Below are 18,278 nucleotides of genomic sequence, written 5' to 3' on the forward strand. Positions count from 1 at the left end.
TTCTTTCTCCTTTTTTTTCCCGGAGAGAGAGAGAGTGTGCACACCAGAGAATATCATCCTAGACATATGGGCTGTATCTAAAATGGTGGCAGCCTATTCCCTATATAGTGCACTACTTTAGACCAGAGACCTATGGAACCTTATTCCCTATATAGTGCACTACTTTAGACCAGAGACCTATGGAACCTTATTCCCTATATAGTGCACTACATTTGACCAGAGCCCTTTGGCACCCTATTCCCTATATAGTGCACTACTTTAGACCAGAGACCTATGGAACCTTATTCCCTATATAGTGCACTACTTTTGACCAGACCCTATGGGCCCTGGGCAAAATTGGTGCATTATAGGGAATGGGGTTTGGGATGCCGCCATGGTCCGAAGTACCATTACCTCAGTCTCTCAGAATAGCCTACCTCGTTCAATATTTCAGAGACTCTCCGAGCTTGATGCTATGCTGTATGATGTCATGTTTCCTCTAGGCCTTTGTGGTTTATAGGATTGGTTTAAGGCCAGTTTTGAAATGTGCTAGGTTTTTCATTTTCACCCATCTCTCCACGCTAACTTTAGAAACCAGAGGTCAGTAACAGGGTTTCCCCTATATCCATTTCAATATTTTCCGCTACTCCAAAAAATCTTAGCAGAAACACCTGATCTTGTTTGGAATCTTTATATCACCTTTATTTTAGCACAGAGTGCCGTTGAGACCAAGATTTATTCTGCAAGTAGCCCTGTACACAATTTATAAATACAACGTCATACAAATATAGACGATTACAACTCAAGAGAAACAATCACAATCTTCTAGGGCTGTCACCGACCCCCAAAATATATCGGTTAACCGAAAGTCGTCTGTACTTTCGACCAATCGATTGGTAGACATTTTAAAACATTAATTTTTCCATAAAGAAACACCCTATGTGTTTTATTAAAATCAACTATATATGCATTGATCTTGTCTGATGCTTTAAGCACACTGTTTGATGAAATACGACGACAATGACTAGAGGGAGCAAGAAATCAAGATAACCGGAAGAAAAAACCCTGACCTGACCCAACCATCCTCATCCCGCTCCATCTGGCCTTCGCAGATTCTGCCGTCGTCACTGTCCTGAACTTCCTGCTTCCTGGTAATAGGTCGACAACCTTTCTCATGTGGAATACCAATTTATCTTACCATTTCTACTGATCTCTATGCCAGTTATTATGTTCATACAGTGCATTCAAAAAGTATTCAGACCCCTTGACTTTTCCACATTTTGTTACGTTACAGCCTTATTCTAGAATTGATGAAAATGTTTTTTTCCTCTCAATCTACTCACAATACCCCTTAATGACGAAGCAAGTCAGAGACTTGTCCCAAAGCCACTCCTGCACTGTCTTGGCTGTGTGCTTTCGGTCATCGTCCTGTTGGAAGGTGAACCTTGGCCCCAGTCTGAGGTCTTGAGCAGGTTTTCATCAAGGATCTCTATGTACTTTGTATCCTGACTAATCTCACAGTCCCTGCCGCTGAAAAACATCCCCACAACATGATGCTGCCACCACCATGCTTCATTGTAGGGATGGTGCCAGGTTTCTTCCAAACGTGACGCTTGGCATTCATGCCAAAGAGTTAAATCTTGGTTTCATCAAACCAGAGAGTCTTGTTTCTAATGGTCTGAGAGTCTTTAAGTGCCTTTTGGCAAACTCCAAGAGGGCTGTCATGTGCCTTTTACTGAGGAGTGGCTTTCATCTGGCCACTCTACCATAAAGGTCTGATTGGTGGAGTGCTGCAGAGATGGTTGTCTTTCTGGAAGGTTCTCCCATCTCCACAGAGGAACTCTGGAGCTCTGTCAGAGTGACCATAAGGTTCTTGGTCACCTCCCAGACCAAGGCCCTTCTCCTTTGATTGCTCCGTTTGCTCTAGGAAGAGTCTTGGTGGTTCCAAACTTCGTCAATTTAAGAATGACGGAGACACTGTTCTTGGGGACCTTCAATGCTTCAGATATTTTTTGGTACCCTTCCCCAGATCTGTGCCTCGACACAATCCTGTCTCGAAGCTCTACGGACAATTCCTTCAACCTCATGGCTTGGTTTTTAGCTCTGACATGCACTGTCAACTGTAGGACCTTATATAGACAGGTGTGTGCCTTTTCAAATAATGTCCAATCCAATTGAATTTACCAGAGGTGGACTCCAATCAAGTTGTAGAAACATCTCAAGGATGATCAGTGGAAACAGGATGGTAAAAAACTATACAAGGAACGGACATTTTTATGCAACAATAGAAACCCTATCTATCATCTTACAGTCAAAATACTATATTATTTAAATGTAACCTTTTATTTAACTAGGCAAGTCAGTTAAGAACCAATTCTTATTTACAATGACAGCCTACCGGGGAACATTGGATTAACTGCCTTGTTCAGGGGGCAGAACGACAGACTTTTACCGTGTCAACTCGGGGATTGGATCCAGCAACCTTACCGTTTTACTGGCCCAGCGCTCTAACCACTAGGCTACCTGCCGCCTGCCACCCTAGCCTATTATTGAACATTCAATCTCTTTTAATGAAGAAGCTAATAAAACGTTAGACGACACCGTTCTAAACAGAGCGGTTCCATTTGTGATAGATTAAAATTTCTGTCAAACTTTCCCCCTTCTTTCTAACAGCAACAACTAGGCTGCGTTGCTGATGTCACTAGGCTGCGTTGCTGATGTCACTAGGATGCGTTGCTGATGTCACTAGGCTGCGTTGCTGATGTCACTGGGCTGCGTTGCTGATGTCACTGGGCTGCGTTGCTGATTTCACTGGGCTGCGTTGCTGATGTCACTAGGCTGCGTTGCTGATGTCACTAGGCTGCGTTGCTGATGTCACTAGGCTGCGTTGCTGATGTCACTAGGCTGCGTTGCTGATGTCACTAGGCTGCGTTGCTGATGTCACTAGGATGCGTTGTTGATGTCACTAGGCTGCGTTGCTGATGTCACTAGGATGCGTTGCTGATGTCACTAGGCTGCGTTGCTGATGTCACTAGGCTGCGTTGCTGATGTCACTAGGCTGCGTTGCTGATGTCACTAGGCTGCGTTGCAAATATATATATATATTTTTTTTAACTAGGCAAGTCAGTTAAGAACAAATTCTTATTTTCAATGACGGCCTAGGAACAGTGGGTTAACTGCCTGTTCAGGGGCAGAACGACAGATTATTTCAATGACGGTCTAGGAACAGTGGGTTAACTGATCTAGGAACAGTGGGTTAACTGATCTAGGAACAGTGGGTTAACTGATCTAGGAACAGTGGGTTAACTGATCTAGGAACAGTGGGTTTAACTGATCTAGAAACAGTGGGTTTAACTGATCTAGAAACAGTGGGTTTAACTGATCTAGAAACAGTGGGTTTAACTGATCTAGAAACAGTGGGTTTAACTGATCTAGGAACAGTGGGTTTAACTGATCTAGAAACAGTGGGTTTAACTGATCTAGAAACAGTGGGTTTAACTGATCTAGAAACAGTGGTTTAACTGATCTAGAAACAGTGGTTTAACTGATCTAGGAACAGTGGGTTAACTGATCTAGGAACAGTGGGGTTAACTGCCTGTTCAGGGTATAGCTCTTCTTTGTCGTGACTCGTGGTCATCAACCATTTCTAACATCCCATCCCATTTAGAATTGTTATTTGTTGTGCGATGACTGGGCATGTTTTCACTCGCGTGTACCAGCGTTTTGAGGAGCTGCTATCGCGCTGTCTGACAGGGGATCGTTTGAGGAACGGAATAGCCTATGTTCTGTATGCTGCGCACTAAAGGCTAAATAAGATGCATGGCGACTAAAGAAAATACACACTTTAATTTAATTCCACTAAATGATGCAAATTGACCTATAGACTGGTATGCATGACAAGTCAAATATATTTTTGCCGTTAACCGATTAACGGTTAACTGTTAGCATCCTTACACTATAGGAGTACTGATCCTAGAGTATGGCTCTCTCTAAGTGTCTATGTCTCTCTCTGTCTCTGTGTAGGAGTACTGAGCTGGGAGTATGGCTCTCTCTAAGTGTCTATGTCTCTCTCTGTCTCTGTGTAGGAGTACTGAGCTGGGAGTATGGCTCTCTCTAAGTGTCTATGTCTCTCTCTGTCTCTGTGTAGGAGTACTGAGCTGGGAGTATGGCTCTCTCTAAGTGTCTATGTCTCTCTCTGTCTCTGTGTAGGAGTACTGAGCTGAGAGTATGGCTCTCTCTAAGTGTCTCTCTCTGTCTCTGTGTAGGAGTACTGAGCTGAGAGTATGGCTCTCTCTAAGTGTCTCTCTCTGTCTCTGTGTAGGAGTACTGAGCTGGGAGTATGGCGCTCTCTAAGTGTCTTTGTCTCTGTGTAGGAGTACTGAGCTGGGAGTAGGGCTCTCTCTAAATGTCTGTGTCTCTCTCTGTCTCTGTGTGGGAGTACTGAGCTGGGAGTATGGCTCTCTCTAAGTGTCTTTGTCTCTCTCTGTGTGGGAGTACTGAGCTGGGAGTAGGGCTCTCTCTAAATGTCTCTCTGTCTCTGTGTAGGAGTACTGAGCTGGGAGTAGGGCTCTCTCTAAATGTCTCTCTGTCTCTGTGTAGGAGTACTGAGCTGGGAGTATGGCTCACTCTAAGTCTCGAGCGGCCGATGGGAAGATCACCTACCCTCCGGGGGTCAAGGAGATCTCCAGCAACATCTCCAAGGAGGAGATGGTCCGCCGACTCAAGGTCAGTAATGTCTCTATTTATTAGCCCGACCACAGCCTTATAGCCTGGACTGTTCAATTCCGCTCCTGGAAGGCCTAAACACTTTTTTTGGTTTTCATCTCCTTCTAATCAGGGAATAATTCTGACATGAGATGAGTGCAATTAGATACTATGGGGAAGAATAAAATAAATTGAGTGTTCTGGCAATTGAACAGCCCTGCTATAGCCCTACGTTGTTGTTGTTGTTGTTATTGTTATTATACTGTGTATTGTTATACTCCTTGAGTCCCGCAAGGATGTGTTCTTGGACCTCTTTTTTTTTTTGTGGAACTGTAGAATTTGTGGCCCATGCCATAGACGGACCATGGAGAAGAAGCCCTTTATACAGGATAATAAAGATTGACTGTGATTTTATTGTTTGACTACCTGATTGATTGATTGATTGTGTGATGGTGGTGAAGATGGACATGGATGAAGACGGGGAGGTAAGAGAAGGGAGCTTTACCTCAACCTGTCAGTCAATCAATGAATCCACCTCTCTCTCTCTGTCTCTCTCTCTCTCTCTGTCTCTCGCTCTCTCTCTCTGTCTCTCTCTCTGTCTCTCTGTCTGTGTGTGTGTGTGTAGATGGTGGTGAAAACATTCATGGACATGGATCAGGACAGTGAGGAGGAGAAGGAGTTGTACCTGAACCTGGCTCTCCATCTGGCATCTGACTTCTTCCTGAAGCACCCCGACAAGGACGTTCGCCTCCTAGTGGCCTGCTGCTTGGCCGACATTTTCAGAATCTACGCCCCAGAGGCCCCCTACACATCACCTGATAAGCTGAAGGTAACTTCTCCATACACATCACCTGATAAGCTGAAGGTAACTTCTCCAGACACATCACCTGATAAGCTGAAGGTAACTTCTCCATACACATCACCTGATAAGCTGAAGGTAACTTCTCCATACACATCACCGGATAAACTTAAGGTAACTTCTCCAGACACATCACCTGATAAGCTGAAGGTAACTTCTCCATACACATCACCTGATAAGCTGAAGGTAACTTCTCCAGACACATCACCGGATAAACTGAAGATATAACTAGGATGATTCCACCAAATATTTTTAGTGTCTCGATTGTTCTGGCAAATTTTCACATAGAAACTTCATTGCGAGGAAGGATGTTTGCATTACAAACCCATTTTTTATTATAAATCATGACGAACGTGTCAGTTTTGGGTCCTTTTTAGACCTAGACATGTATGACCCTATGATCCGTGAACCGTACATGATACAGGCATGATCTTGCTCTCATCATACTCCTCATAGTGGCCTCTAACAAATGGAGTATGCACAAACATGAATTTAATTCAAAATTACAAATATTTATACTAATTTCTCCAAACTACCCTTATTGATTTTGTTCCTTTTAAGACATATTGTTTGTAACAGTATACTCTACAAGTACATCACATTTCCAGAGGCTCTGTGCTGATTCTGAAGTTATGATAAATGTTATGCGCACCACCAACACAGTGAATGGGAAAATGGAGTCAAATAGTACTCCCTCTGCTGGTGACTTGCTGAATGTGCCATCCTAAAGGAGTGCTGTGATTGGTTAATGACCTAGAGTGTCAATTTCTGTGTATAAAAAAGGGTCATATCATTAAAAGTACCAGAAAGCCACTCTGGAAATATTAACGTGTTTTTAACCTGTTAGAGCTCTAGGGGCGCTATTTCATTTTTGGATAAAAAACGTTCCCGTTTTAAGCGCGATATTTTGTCACGAAAAGATGCTCGACTATGCATATTCTTGACAGTTTTGGAAAGAAAACACTCTGAAGTTTCAGAATCTGCAAAGATTTTGTCTGTAAGTGCCCCAGAACTCATTCTACAGGCGAAACCAAGATGATGCATCACCCAGGAATTAGCAGAATTTCTGAAGCTCTGTTTTCCATTCTCTCCTTATATGGCTGTGATTGCGCAACGAATGAGCCTACACTTTCTGTCGTTCGCCCAAGGTCTTAGCAGCATTGTGACGTATTTGTAGGCATATCATTGGAAGATTGACCATAAGAGACTACATTTTCCAAGTGTCCGCCTGGTGTCCTGCGTCGAATTCGGTGCGCAATTGCCAGCTGCTTCTACTTTACCATTTGATTCAGGGGAGAAAGCATGTGTCCAAGAACGATGTATCAATGAAGAGATATGTGAAAAACACCTTGATGATTGATTCTAAACAACGTTTGCCATGTTTTCAGTCGATATTATGGAGTTAATTTGGAAAAAAGTTCGCGTTTTGAGGACTGAATTTTCAGATTTTTTTTGGTAGCCAAATGTGATGTATAAAACGGAGCTATTTCTAATACACAAGGAATCTTTTTGGAAAAACTGAGCATCTGCTATCTAACTGAGAGTATCCTCATTGAAAACATCAGAAGTTCTTCAAAGGTAAATTATTTTATTTTAAGGCTTTTATGTTTTTGTTAATGTTGCGTGCTGGATGCTAACGCTAATGCTAACGCTAAATGCTAACGCGAAATGCTAACGCTAGCTAGCTACTTTTACACAAATGATTGTTTTCCTATGGTTGAGAAGCATATTTTGAAAATCTGAGATGACAGTGTTGTTTACAAAAGGCTAAGCTTGAGAGATGGCATATTTATTTCATTTCATTTGCGATTTTCATAAATAGTTAACGTTGTGTTATGCTAATGAGCTTGCTGATAGATTTACACAATCCTGGATACAGGGGTTTTTTCATAGCTAAACGTGACGCAGAAAACGGAGCGATTTGTCCTAAACAAATAATCTTTCAGGAAAAACTGAACATTTGCTATCTGAGAGTCTCCTCATTGAAAACATCTGAAGTTCTTCAAAGGTAAATGATTTTATTTGAATGCTTTTCTGTTTTTTTGTGTAAATGTTGCCAGCTGAATGCTAATGCTAAATGCTACGTTAGCCATCAATACTGTTACACAAATGCTTGTTTTGCAATGGTTGAGAAGCATATTTTGAAAATCTGAGATGACAGTGTTGTTAACAAAAGGCTAAGCTTGAAGCTAGCATATTTATTTCATTTCATTTGCGATTTTCATGAATAGTTAACGTTGCGTTATGGTAATGAGCTTGAGTCTGTATTCACGATCCTGGATCCGGGATGGGGAGATCAGAAAGGTTAAGAGTATATACAGTAGTTATAATCAATGTTGTTGTTTTTAAACGACACAAAAATACATGGGGGGTCATGCCCTGATCCGGTTGAAACTTAATAAAATAGGCCTACCTGTTTCCTTCTTATCCTTTGCACAAAATAGCCTACAGCTGTGTCTTGTCTGTCCAGAGCTCACTGAAGCAGGAAACTCCTGAGGGCACAGAATATTTTATACAATGTTACAAGTTTGCAGCAGAACTTAAAAACAATAGCTGCTACAATGTTACAAGTTTGCAGCAGAACTTAAAAACAATAGCTGCTACAATGTTACAAGTTTGCAGCAGAACTTAAAAACAATAGTTGCTACAATGTTACAAGTTTGCAGCAGAACTTAAAAACAATAGCTGCTACAATGTTACAAGTTTGCAGCAGAACTTAAAAACAATAGCTGCTACAATGTTACAAGTTTGCAGCAGAACTTAAAAACAATAGCTGCTACAATGTTACAAGTTTGCAGCAGAACTTAAATACAATAGCTGCTACAATGTTTCCAGTTCCTTGCACACAGGCCACATGGGATAGCCAACGTGATTCATAGGATATTTATTTTCTACCTGCAGGCTGCTATGTTTTAATTTGTTGGCTTTATATAGGCACTTTTTTTTTTACATAGTTGGCAATAGAAGTAACTTTTTTTTTAAATTTATTTTTTAGGTGTTTATCATTTTTATTTCGCATTTTGATTAACCAAATACCATTTGATTTTGCGAAATGAAGAGAATTATTATAAATTAGAAACTGTTCCACGAAAATGTGCATATGAAAATCATAACTGGCACGCACGCAGATCAGTAGAACTGGTCGGATAACTTGGCACTCCAAATGGAAAAAGTTGCCTGCCGCTGGTGTACTTCAGGAGTGTAACGGCACAATCTGTAAAGGCCAGCAGCAGACACCGGGAGGAGGGGGGGGGGGGGGGGTCTGGAACAGGTTTTTAATTTCTTCTGGTTAGAGTATATTGATCTCTGGCGCCCTCTTTAGTAATTTGTCTTCATTTTTTAAATTGCAGTGCTTAAAGCATCAGACAAAGCTCAGTAAGCCTACATGTAGTTGATTTTATTCAAACAAGGTGTGTCTTCTATATGTTGACCAAATCGATTGGTCGAAAGAACAGACGACTCTCGGTCGACTAAGTTTTTTTTAGGTTGGGGACAGCCCTAAATGACACTAAGATGATGTTTGTATCATGTCATATTGTCTTGCAGGAAGCATGTATAGGTCTGAAAGGGGGTTCAAAATGACCAATTTCATCATGATATTCTCAAAAATTGGTTTGTGATACAAATGTTAAAACCATGTCAAACATCCTTCCTCCCAATGAAGTTTCTACGTGAGAATTTGCCAGAACAATCTGGAATCCCCCCCCCAAAAATATTTTCAGCCGGCGATCTCAACTCTTGCCAATTGAGATCGCCACAGACAATAAGGCTAGCCTAGACCCTTCACTCTGTCTGTAGCTACAGTTAGTTAGCCTAAAGTAACACATCCGTGTTTGGTCTGTAGACTGCTTCTAATGGTTATTGATGGTTGTGTGTTCATGGTTGTTATTTTCAGGATATCTTCATGTTCATCACTCGCCAGCTGAAAGGACTGGAGGACACCAAGAGTGCTCAGTTTAACAGATACTTCTACCTGCTGGAGGTAAGAGGTCAGGGGTCAGTTTAACAGATACTTCTACCTGCTGGAGGTGAGAGGTCAGGAGTCAGTTTAACAGATACTTCTATCTGCTGGAGGTCATGGGTTAGGGGTCAGTTCAAATAATACTTCTACCTGCTGGAGGTAAGGGGTCAGGGGTCAGCATGCGCTGGTGGTGTCTGTGTACTGCGCATTACATATCGTCACTGTCTGATGAAAATCTATTATTTCCGAAATATAAACTTTTCAAGAAATATAAAAATATTACAATATTTTAACAAAGCTTGTGAAGTTTCATAATTATTTTGAATACATTTTCCTGGTCTTAGAGACATGAAATATAAAAAATATATTGAGGGGAATTATTTTACGTGGTAACCATATATCTCTGTATAGTGTTAACCTTGCAGTTTCTCTCTCTGTATAGTGTTAACCTTGCAATTTCTCTCTCTCTGTATAGTGTTAACCTCTCTCTCTCTCTGTATAGTGTTAACCTCTCTCTCTCTGTATAGTGTTAACCTCTCTCTCTCTCTGTATAGTGTTAACCTCTCTCTCTCTCTGTATAGTGTTAACCTCTCTCTCTCTCTGTATAGTGTTAACCTCTCTCTCTCTGTATAGTGTTAACCTCTCTCTCTCTCTGTATAGTGTTAACCTCTCTCTCTCTCTGTATAGTGTTAACCTCTCTCTCTCTCTGTATAGTGTTAACCTCTCTCTCTCTCTGTATAGTGTTAACCTCTCTCTCTCTCTGTATAGTGTTAACCTCTCTCTCTCTCTCTCTGTATAGTGTTAACCTCTCTCTCTCTGTATAGTGTTAACCTCTCTCTCTCTCTGTATAGTGTTAACCTCTCTCTCTCTCTGTATAGTGATAACCTCTCTCTCTGTATGGTGTTAACCTCTCTCTCTCTCTGTATAGTGTTAACCTCTCTCTCTCTCTCTGTATAGTGTTAACCTCTCTCTCTCTCTGTATAGTGTTAACCTCTCTCTCTCTCTGTATAGTGTTAACCTCTCTCTCTCTCTGTATAGTGTTAACCTCTCTCTCTCTGTATAGTGTTAACCTCTCTCTCTGTATGGTGTTAACCTCTCTCTCTCTCTGTAAGGTGTTAACCTCTCTCTCTCTCTCTGTATAGTGTTAACCTCTCTCTCTCTCTCTCTCTGTATAGTGTTAACCTCTCTCTCTGTATAGTGTTAACCTCTCTCTCTCTGTATAGTGTACACCTCTCTCTCTCTCTGTATAGTGTACACCTCTCTCTCTCTCTGTATAGTGTTAACCTCTCTCTCTCTCTGTATAGTGTTAACCTATCTCTCTCTCTGTATAGTGTTAACCTCTCTCTCTCTCTGTATAGTGTTAACCTCTCTCTGTATAGTGCTAACCTCTCTCTGCATAGTGCTAACCTCTCTCTCTCTCTGTATAGTGTTAACCTCTCTCTCTCTCTGTATAGTGTTAACCTCTCTCTCTCTCTGTATAGTGTTAACCTCTCTCTCTCTCTGTATAGTGTTAACCTCTCTCTCTCTCTCTGTATAGTGTTAACCTCTCTCTCTCTCTCTGTATAGTGTTAACCTCTCTCTCTCTCTCTGTATAGTGTTAACCTCTCTCTCTCTCTCTGTATAGTGTTAACCTCTCTCTCTCTCTCTGTATAGTGTTAACCTCTCTCTCTCTCTGTATAGTGTTAACCTCTCTCTCTGTATAGTGTTAACCTCTCTCTCTCTGTATAGTGTTAACCTCTCTCTGTATAGTGTTAACCTCTCTCTCTCTGTATAGTGTTAACCTCTCTCTCTGTATAGTGTTAACCTCTCTCTCTCTTTGTAGAACATAGCGTGGGTGAAGTCCTATAACATCTGCTTTGAGCTGGAGGACAGCAATGAGATCTTTACTCAGCTCTACAGGACCCTGTTCCAGGTCATCAAGTATGTACCACATATACACTTCTCTCTCTCTTTTCTTGCTCCCCTCTCTTTCTCTCTCTCTCTCTCTGTGTCCCCCCTCTCTTTCTCTCTCTGTGTCCCCCCTCTCTCTCTTTTCTCTCTCCCCTCTCTTTCTCTCTCTGTGTCCCCTTTCTTTCTCTCTCTGTGTCCCCTCTCTTTCTCTGTGTCCCCCCTCTCTTTCTCTGTCTCCTCTCTTTCTCTCTCTGTGTGTCCCCTCTCTTTCTCTCTCTGTGTCCCCTCTCTCCATCTACTCAACACAGCCTCGAGGGGTGAGTTCTGCAGCAGAGAACTTGGCAGTGAGCTAGTCGAACGAGATCAGAGCGGCTTGTATGTAGCAACGCTCATGCCCCGCCCACCTGAGCATCTGCTTTTTTTCTCAGCCATCTATGTCCTGTGTGTTTTGGGTGGGTGTGGGGGTGTGGGGGGAGGGGGGTGTGGGGGGGGGGGGGGGGGTTTAATTGCTTTGCTGGAATAATTGCTTTCATTTTTACCTCTGTGACTCTTTAGTACTCTAACTTGTGCCTGTCGTTCTTTTCCCCGTTAACGCAACAACCGCTCAAATGTTTGTAATGACCTGTCAAACACACCCCCGGTAATGTCTGAAATGGGCTCGGTGGAATACGTCGTCTGTGTGTGTGTGCGTGCCCGCTCGCTCGCTCTTGGTGAATAGAGGGTAATGATCTTAGGAATGTGAGTAATCGATCTGGGTAGAAGTTGCCCTTAGGCCCAGATCTAGGATCAGCTAACACCCCCCCCCCCCCCCCCCTATCCTAACAGTAACCATCAGGGAGGAAACATGCAGAAACTGATCTTACATCAGTGTTAACTTCATCCTAGTCTGTCTGGCTCTGGATGCTGCTTCCTAGTGCTTCCACTTTGGGGGGGTTACCATTTTTCAACCTCTTATCTCCTGCACAATAAAAAAAAAAGTGATTTTTCTAAAACTAAGATCTGTGGTGACGTGGGGGGAGGCAAGAAAACCCCCTCCTTGGGCTTGAAACTCGTTTTGAAAAATCTGTTTATTTTTCTTTTAGTCCAACACTATAAAAATAATTTACGGCAACAAGAACACACTTAATATTATTAGTAGATGTAACTCAAAGTAAGTTCAGGGAATCGGTAATAAGCATAAAAATATATTGGATATAATATTATTAAATATGAGTTGATGTCACACAAATATTTTTAGCGAAGCCAACATGTGTTTTGAAAACGCTTAAATGTTTAACATATTTCCCTGAATTTGATCATGTTCCGTTTGAACCTACTTTAGGCTGGTGTTAATGGTACAGACTGGTGGCGTTGGTATAATGGTCTGGTCCCATCCTGCCTGGTGTTAATGGTACAGACTGGTGCCGTTGGTATAATGGTCTGGCCCCATCCTGCCTGGTGTTAATGGTACAGACTGGTGGCGTTGGTATAATGGTCTGGCCCCATCCTGCCTGGTGTTAATGGTACAGACTGGTGGCGTTGGTATAATGGTCTGGCCCCATCCTGCCTGGTGGCGTTGGTATAATGGTCTGGCCCCATCCTGCCTGGTGGCGTTGGTATAATGGTCTGGCCCCATCCTGCCTGGTGTTAATGGTACAGACTGGTGGCGTTGGTATAATGGTCTGGCCCCATCCTGCCTGGTGGCGGTGGTATAATGGTCTGGCCCCATCCTGCCTGGTGGCGGTGGTATAATGGTCTGGCCCCATCCTGCCTGGTGTTAATGGTACAGACTGGTGGCGTTGGTATAATGGTCTGGCCCCATCCTGCCTGGTGTTAATGGTACAGACTGGTGGCGTTGGTATAATGGTCTGGCCCCATCCTGCCTGGTGTTAATGGTACAGACTGGTGGCGTTGGTATAATGGTCTGGCCCCATCCTGCCTGGTGGCGTTGGTATAATGGTCTGGCCCCATCCTGTCTGGTGTTAATGGTACAGACTGGTGGCGTTGGTATAATGGTCTGGCCCCATCCTGTCTGGTGTTAATGGTACAGACTGGTGGCGTTGGTATAATGGTCTGGCCCCATCCTGCCTGGTGTTAATGGTACAGCCTGGTGGCGTTGGTATAATGGTCTGGCCCCATCCTGCCTGGTGGCGTTGGTATAATGGTCTGGCCCCATCTTGCCTGGTGTTAATGGTACAGGCTGGTGGCGTTGGTATAATGGTCTGGCCCCATCCTGACTGGTGTTAATGGTACAGACTGGTGGCGTTGGTATAATGGTCTGGCCCCATCCTGACTGGTGGTGGTGGTATAATGGTCTGGCCCCATCCTGTCTGGTGTTAATGGTACAGACTGGTGGCGTTGGTATAATGGTCTGGCCCCATCCTGCCTGGTGTTAATGGTACAGACTGGTGGCGGTGGTATCCTGCCTGGTGGCGGTGGTATAATGGTCTGGCCCCATCCTGCCTGGTGGCGGTGGTATAATGGTCTGGCCCCATCCTGCCTGGTGTTAATGGTACAGACTGGTGGCGTTGGTATAATGGTCTGGCCCCATCCTGCCTGGTGTTAATGGTACAGACTGGTGGCGTTGGTATAATGGTCTGGCCCCATCCTGCCTGGTGTTAATGGTACAGACTGGTGGCGTTGGTATAATGGTCTGGCCCCATCCTGCCTGGTGTTAATGGTACAGACTGGTGGCGGTGGTATAATGGTCTGGCCCCATCCTGCCTGGTGTTAATGGTACAGGCTGGTGGTGTTGGTATAATGGTCTGGCCCCATCCTGTCTGGTGTTAATGGTACAGACTGGTGGCGTTGGTATAATGGTCTGGCCCCATCCTGCCTGGTGGTGGTGGTATAATGGTCTGGCCCCATCCTGCCTGGTGGTGGTGGTATAATGGTCTGGCCCCATCCTGCCTGGTGTTAATGGTACAGACTGGTGGTGGTGGTATAATGGTCTGGCCCCATCCTGCCTGGTGTTAATGGTACAGACTGGTGGCGTTGGTATAATGGTCTGGCCCCATCCTGCCTGGTGTTAATGGTACAGACCGGTGGCGTTGGTATAATGGTCTGGCCCCATCCTGACTGGTGTTAATGGTGCAGACTGGTGGCGTTGGTATAATGGTCTGGCCCCATCCTGCCTGGTGTTAATGGTACAGACTGGTGGCGTTGGTATAATGGTCTGGCCCCATCCTGCCTGGTGTTAATGGTACAGACTGGTGGCGTTGGTATAATGGTCTGGCCCCATCCTGCCTGGTGGCGGTGGTATAATGGTCTGGCCCCATCCTGCCTGGTGGCGGTGGTATAATGGTCTGGCCCCATCCTGCCTGGTGTTAATGGTACAGACTGGTGGCGTTGGTATAATGGTCTGGCCCCATCCTGCCTGGTGTTAATGGTACAGACTGGTGGCGTTGGTATAATGGTCTGGCCCCATCCTGCCTGGTGTTAATGGTACAGACTGGTGGCGTTGGTATAATGGTCTGGCCCCATCCTGCCTGGTGTTAATGGTACAGACTGGTGGCGGTGGTATAATGGTCTGGCCCTATCCTGCCTGGTGTTAATGGTACAGACTGGTGGCGGTGGTATAATGGTCTGGCCCCATCCTGCCTGGTGTTAATGGTACAGGCTGGTGGCGTTGGTATAATGGTCTGGCCCCATCCTGCCTGGTGTTAATGGTACAGACTGGTGGCGGTGGTATAATGGTCTGGCCCCATCCTGCCTGGTGTTAATGGTACAGACTGGTGGCGTTGGTATAATGGTCTGGCCCCATCCTGCCTGGTGTTAATGGTACAGACTGGTGGCGTTGGTATAATGGTCTGGCCCCATCCTGCCTGGTGTTAATGGTACAGACTGGTGGCGTTGATATAATGGTCTGGCCCCATCCTGCCTGGTGTTAATGGTACAGACTGGTGGCGGTGGTATAATGGTCTGACCTGGTACTAGATTGGTGTACCTAATAAACTGGCCACCGAGTGTACGGTCCCAGGTTACTGTAAAGATCTGTGTTTTTTTTATTTTATCAAAAGTGTTATAGCGACAAAATGTGATTTTACTTGACTCCTGTTTCCGTAGCAACGGGCACAACCAGAAGGTGCACATGCACATGGTGGATCTGATGAGTTCCATCGTCTGTGAGGGAGACAGCGTGTCACAGGAACTACTGGACACCGTGCTGGTCAATCTGGTGCCTGCACACAAGGTACACACACACACACACACACACACACACACACACACACACACACACACACTGAGAAAACACACACACACACACACACACACACACTGAAAACACACACACACACACACACACACACACACACACACACACACACACACACACACACACACACTGAGAAAACACACACACACTGAAAACACACACACACACACACACTGAAAACACACACACACACGCACACACTGAAAACACACACACGCACACACTGAAAACACACACACACACACACTGAAAACACATACACACACACTGAAAACACATACACACACACTGAAAACACACACACACACACACACACACTGAAAACACACACACTGAAAATACCCACACACTGAAAACACACACACACTGAACACACACACACACACACACACACTGTAAACACACACACACACACTAAAAACACACACTGAAAATACCCACACACTGAATACACACACTGAAATCACACACACACTGAAAACACACACACACACACGCACACGCACACACACACACACTGTTGTATTTAGCCTTATAGTGTGTGTTAGCCCGCTGGCTGGAGTGTTGGCTAATCACTGCATCCACACTGTTTCTGGTAATGTGAACCAGTCTGTCTCAGTGTTCAGTAATACTGTGAATCAGTCTGTCTCAGTGTTCAGTAATACTGTGAACCAGTCTGTCTCAGTGTTCAGTAATACTGTGAACCAGTCTGTCTCAGTGTTCAGTAATACTGTGAACCAGTCTGTCTCAGTGTTCAGTAATACTGTGAACCAGTCTGTCTCAGTGTTCAGTAATACTGTGAACCAGTCTGTCTCAGTGTTCAGTAATACTGTGAGACTCCTACTGTCTGGTACTGTGAATCAGTCTGTCTCAGTGTTCAGTAATACTGTGAGACTCCTACTGTCTGGTACTGTGAATCAGTCTGTCTCAGTGTTCAGTAATACTGTGAACCAGTCTGTCTCAGTGTTCAGTAATACTGTGAGACTCCTACTGTCTGGTACTGTGAATCAGTCTGTCTCAGTGTTCAGTAATACTGTGAACCAGTCTGTCTCAGTGTTCAGTAATACTGTGAGACTCCTACTGTCTGGTACTGTGAATCAGTCTGTCTCAGTGTTCAGTAATACTGTGAGACCCCTGCTGGTGATGAAAGGTACTGCAGGACACAGTTCTTATAATGGCAGTATCTGTAACATAAAATATATATATATATATTTTTTTCTTCTATAAAATATGATTTACTTAAATGGCTAATATACATTTTAAATTAAATAAAAGTACAGTTAAAAGTGAAGAAATGCCTCTTTCACCTTGTGCATGTCTCTTTCTTTTTTAATAAAACGTTGTTGTTGTAGAACCTGAACAAGCAGGCGTATGACCTGGCCAAGGCTCTGCTGAAGAGAACAGCTCAGGCTATAGAGCCCTACATCACTAATGTAAGTAGACTTTACTGCACCTCTCATATCTCTCTCTCTCTCTCCTCCGTTCTCTCGTTCTTATCTTGGGTTTCGGGAAGTTGCTCGTGCAATGTGATATTGACAGTTGTGTTTGTACTAATGCTCTCTCTCTCTGTCTCTCTCTCTGTCACCTCTGTCTCTCTCTCTCTCTGTGTCACCTCTGTCTCTCTCTCTCTTTGTGTCGCTCTCTCTCTGTGTCTCTTTCTTTCTCTCTCTCTCTCTCTCTCTCTCTCTCTCTCTCTCTCTCTCTCTCTGTCGCTCTTTCTCTCTCTTTGTGTCGCTCTCTCTCTCTCTGTGTCTCTCTCTTTGTATCTCACTGTCTCTCTCTCTCTCTCTGTGTCTCTCTCTGGCTCTCTCTGTCTCTCTCTCTTTGTATCTCTTTCTCTGTGTCTCTCTGGCTCTCTCTCTTTGTATCTCTTTCTCTGTGTCTCTCTGGCTCTCTCTGTGTCTCTCTCTCTCTCTCTTTGTCTCTCTCTCTCTCTCTCTTTGTATCTCTCTTTCTCGGTGTCTCTTTCTGTGTCTCTCTCTGGCTCTCTCTCTGTGTCTCTCCATCAGTTCTTCAACCTGGTGTTGATGTTGGGGAAGACGTCTGTCAGTGATCTGTCAGAACATGTGTTTGACCTGATCCTGGAGCTCTACAACATAGACAGCCATCTACTGCTGTCTGTACTACCACAGCTAGAGTTTAAACTGAAGGTATAACACACACACACACACACACCTACACACACACACACACCTACCTCAAGGACAAACTACCTCTCGTTTACTGAATGATAACCCCTCCCTCCCCTCTTTCTCTGCTCTCCCTCTCTCTCTCTCTTTCTCCCTTCCTCTCCAGAGCAATGATAATGATGAGCGTCTCCAGGTGGTCAAGCTGTTAGCTAAGATGTTTGGAGCTAAAGACTCTGAGCTGGCAGCACAGAACAAACCCCTGTGGCAATGTTACCTGGGCAGGTGAGACAGAGAGAGGGTGTTCTCATGCTGGCTAAATGTTTGGTGTGAAAGGCTTTCCTCTTACCTGTTACGTGTGTGTGTGTGTGTTTTACTATACTTGTGAGTAGAGGTCACCCGATTAATCGGAATGGCCGATTAATTAGGGCCGATTTCAAGTTTTCATAACAATCGGAAATCGGTATTTTTGGCCGATTTAAAAAAAAAAAAAAAAAAAAAAATGTAATTTTTATTGAACTAGGCAAGTCAGTTAAGAACACATTCTTATTTTCAATGACGGCC

The 18,278-nt window shown here is 44.0% G+C and overlaps 1 protein-coding gene across 2 annotated transcripts in view; it reads left to right on the forward strand.

Moving 5' to 3' along the window:
* The window catches only part of LOC139388001 (PDS5 cohesin associated factor B), a 120,802-nt gene that overhangs the window by 19,751 nt on the left and 82,773 nt on the right, over nt 1–18,278 (forward strand). For both annotated transcript variants that reach the window (XM_071134480.1, XM_071134481.1), the window contains exons 2-9: nt 4,579–4,704; nt 5,309–5,512; nt 9,438–9,524; nt 11,326–11,423; nt 15,438–15,564; nt 16,941–17,021; nt 17,598–17,738; nt 17,884–17,999. In XM_071134480.1, the coding sequence (XP_070990581.1) occupies nt 4,597–4,704; nt 5,309–5,512; nt 9,438–9,524; nt 11,326–11,423; nt 15,438–15,564; nt 16,941–17,021; nt 17,598–17,738; nt 17,884–17,999 (962 nt within the window). In that variant the 5' untranslated portion in view covers nt 4,579–4,596. The remainder of the gene's footprint in view (nt 1–4,578; nt 4,705–5,308; nt 5,513–9,437; nt 9,525–11,325; nt 11,424–15,437; nt 15,565–16,940; nt 17,022–17,597; nt 17,739–17,883; nt 18,000–18,278) is intronic.

The sequence above is a fragment of the Oncorhynchus clarkii genome, chromosome 29 (genome assembly GCF_045791955.1).
Source record: "Oncorhynchus clarkii lewisi isolate Uvic-CL-2024 chromosome 29, UVic_Ocla_1.0, whole genome shotgun sequence".
NCBI classification, from domain to species: Eukaryota; Metazoa; Chordata; class Actinopteri; order Salmoniformes; family Salmonidae; genus Oncorhynchus; species Oncorhynchus clarkii.